The sequence below is a fragment of the Erythranthe guttata genome, chromosome 7 (genome assembly GCF_056151865.1).
Source record: "Erythranthe guttata isolate IM_541 chromosome 7, IM_541, whole genome shotgun sequence".
In the NCBI taxonomy this organism is placed as follows: domain Eukaryota; kingdom Viridiplantae; phylum Streptophyta; class Magnoliopsida; order Lamiales; family Phrymaceae; genus Erythranthe; species Erythranthe guttata.
Window position 1 is genome coordinate 13,143,244 of NC_142539.1, and position 3,679 is coordinate 13,146,922.

Below are 3,679 nucleotides of genomic sequence, written 5' to 3' on the forward strand. Positions count from 1 at the left end.
ATATATATATATATATATATATATATATATATATATATATATATATATATATATATATATATATATATATATATATATATATATATATATATATATATATATATATATATATATTCTCTTCATGTACAATTATCTAATTTTAAATAAATATTATAATTTGTCAAACTATTAAAAAGAAAAAAAAAAACCTACCCTAATTCTAAGGAAGAAGAGTCCGCCACAAGTCCATAGCTCTCGTAGTATAAAATCTTCTGCCAGGAAATAAAAAATAAAACAATTAGTTTTATAAGGTGCAACGATGACGATGACATCAGCAGTATATGGTAATGATAGTTTTCACAAAACTATATACGTTTTCTTTTCAATCTGGTAATATTATTATATATTATAGGGTAAATTTATTTGAATCTATTTTGTTATTCAGAAGTGACTGCCATGGAAACAAGGGAGGCATCGCCTGCACATTTTTTGATTAAGATTGATTCCTTCTGCTTACTCGAAAAGTGTGGAATTGATAAATACGACACTAAAGAATTTGCTGCCGGAGGATACAAGTGGTATTTATATTTTGTTTGGTTATTTATATTTTGTTTATGGGAAACTTTGTGTTCCGTTTTCGTCAATTCATAATCATAATAAATAGTAATACTGATCAGTTCCGCAAGGGATGACCGAACAGTTAGCAATTAGCAATTTAGTTTGTGTCAATTGACTTAAGTTCGAATTTCATCCCATCAGTCGCTAGGTCGAGTTTGTCACACATGGTTAGTCTAATGTGGTTTATGTCTCACGTATAAGAGAGTGTAGGTTTACCAAGTGCACCTATACGGTTAACTGCGGGTTCCTTCAGTAACGAAAAAATATAAAAAAATAGTAACACTGAAGACCAAGAAATAATGAACGATTTTTGTGGTTTATGTCTCACTAATACGAGAGTGTAGATTTACTAAGTGCACCTATACGGTTGACTGCGGGTTCCTTCATTAACGAAAAAACAAAAAAATAGTAACACTGAAGACCAAGAAATAATGAACGATTTTTGAACGTGTACAGGAAATTAATAATCTATCCTAATGGAGACAACAACGTCGAAAAAGATTGCAGCGACTATGTTTCTGTACATTTGGCTATGGGGGACACAAGTTCACTGCCCAGAAACTGGGAGGTCAATGTTGTCTTCAGCATCTTTCTCTTTAATCAGATATCCGCCAATTATCTTTCTTCACTAGGTATTTGTCTTTTTTTTCCTCTCTATATATAAATCTTCATGAGTTACAATATAACCGGAGGGTTAGTTATTTGTCAATCATGACATATGACAGGAATAACAAGACGTTTTCTAGAAATGAAGTCTCAATGGGGCTTGTCCAAATTTATTTCAAAGGAAATTTTGTTGGATCCATCAAACGGATATTTAGTCGATGACAAGTGTGTGTTTGGTGCTGAGGTTTTCGTCATCAAAAGAGAAGCGGTCACTGAACGTCTGTATTTGAAGAATTTCGATATTCCTTACAAGCATGATTTCAAGATTTCAAACTTCTCCAAACTACAAGGCGTTTGGGAATCTGAAACATTTACTGCTGGAGACCAAGACTGGTAATATATTTTTATTATTAAAGCTACATTATTATTTTTTTTGTATAGCTTAAGGCCTCGTTTCGTTGGGGAGATTATCCATGACTAACTAAATAACTGAACTTTATTTCATATTTGGTATTCCCAATAACTTGTTGGGTCGACCCGCAAATAGTTCATATTTGGTATTCCCAATAACTTGTTGGGTCGACTCGCAAATATTATGTTATCATGGGTTATCTTGCCTTCTATAATATAATTTGGTTTCATAAGATTATTTAATTTTATTTTGGCTAATCTTATCATGGCTAGTTTGACATGAATATTAATAATTTTAAAATTGTAGGAAGATTTGTCTTCACCCGAAAGGAAACGGAGAAGGAGCCGGCCGTTATGTGTCCATCTTTCTGCACTGTATTGAACCCAAAAGTAGTGTCAAGGCATGTTATACCATATGGGTCAAGAACCAGATTTCTGATGAACACAATAAAGCAACTGGTAAGTGGCAATTATATCAGAGTTATACACATGCACCCTCAAACTATACACATAAATAGGGGGAATTTTTTTTACAGATTTTGTCCCTCAAGTTTGCACCGATTTCACATTTGGTCCCTCGTGTTCGCAAAAACATACATTTGGTCCCTTATGTTTTGAAAATTCAACACTTTTAGTCATTTTCGTCAACTTCTCAATTAAACTAACGGAATCAAACGTGTGTCTATCACTCCCTTGACTAATGGACTAACGGCAAAATTGACGGAAAGGATGTTAAATTACTGGAACATGAGGATCAAAATGTGTTTTTTTTTAACACGAGGGACCAAATATGAAATCGGTGCAAACTTGAGGGGTGAAAACTGTAATTTCCCCGAAAGAAATATACCAAAGTTTTTGTTTAAAAATGGTTGGAAATTAGAGCATGTGCTTATTATGGTTTTTTTTTTTTTAATTTTTATTTAACCAAAATGCTGCAATTTATTGATTAATGATGAAAATACTGGGAAGTTACTGGCCACCTAAAATAGCAAATACCAAGACAATCTTGGCGCATGGCCTTACAAGTAATTATGTAGTTAATTGTTTATTTGTGCTACTTATAACTTGTGAAATTGAGTATATTTGGGAAATTTACAGTTTTGATCTCTCAAGTTTTCAATAATTTCACATTTGGTCCCTGTGTTCACAAAAAAAACATATTTGCTCCGTTATGTTTCAAAAATTCAACATTTTTAGTCTTTTTCGTTAACCTAACGGAATCAAATGTGTGTCCATCGCTACCGTAACTGACAGACAGAGGGTAAATTGACGGAAATGACCAAAATTGTCAAATTATTGAAACATAAAGGACCAAATGTATTTTTTGTGAATATGTGGGACCACATGTGGAATTATTACAAACTTGAGGGATCAAAACTGTAAATTTCCCGAGTATATTTTGTATTATCTTACTACATAATAATGAAACAGTTTCCAGAACGACATAACTTATATTCCTAGACACTTGTTAGTTATTCTTGAATTAATATTTCTCATTAAATACTGCACTTGTGTATTGCAGATACTAACTGGTTTTCAGCTTCCGACACTGATTGGGGATGGCCTTCGTTCGTTGAGATTGCGACAATTAACGATCCCAAAAACGGATTCATTGTGAACGACTCTTGTCTTTTAGACATTGAAATCTCTATCCTAGCTGTTTCACAATATCTACGTACCCTTATCTTGCACAATGTTGAATTAAATGTGTTTTCTTTTTGTCGAAGAGAATGTTATTCTTCACCATGCCAGCAAATGTTTATTCGTACTAAACCGTATTGTGCTTATTTACATGTATGCCCCTATTGCTTGTTGCAGTTCACGCACAATGACACCGAAGCAGTATTTTGCGTGTTCACTACTCAAGTATGTAACCGAAATAAGCCTCATAATCAAATAACCAATGTTTTTAAAACCGAACCGGACATAGAAATAGACAGCGTGATCGGTCAATATGGTTAGACCGGTTCAATGTGTTTTTTTTTTTTTTTTTAATTTCTTATAATTTGTAAATAATTGAAAGCGATTAGTAACTATACATACATTTCAAATCCCTCAATCCAAA

The 3,679-nt window shown here is 32.8% G+C and overlaps 1 protein-coding gene across 1 annotated transcript; it reads left to right on the forward strand.

The window, feature by feature from the left end:
- Positions 1–298: 298 nt before the first annotated feature.
- Positions 299–3,386, forward strand: LOC105953889 (uncharacterized). Its single transcript, XM_088820319.1, has 7 exons — positions 299–323; positions 425–557; positions 1,054–1,229; positions 1,323–1,596; positions 1,922–2,073; positions 3,137–3,228; positions 3,342–3,386. The coding sequence occupies exons 1-7, from the start codon at positions 299–301 to the stop codon at positions 3,384–3,386; spliced, it is 897 nt and encodes a 298-aa protein (XP_088676445.1).
- Positions 3,387–3,679: the final 293 nt, after the last annotated feature.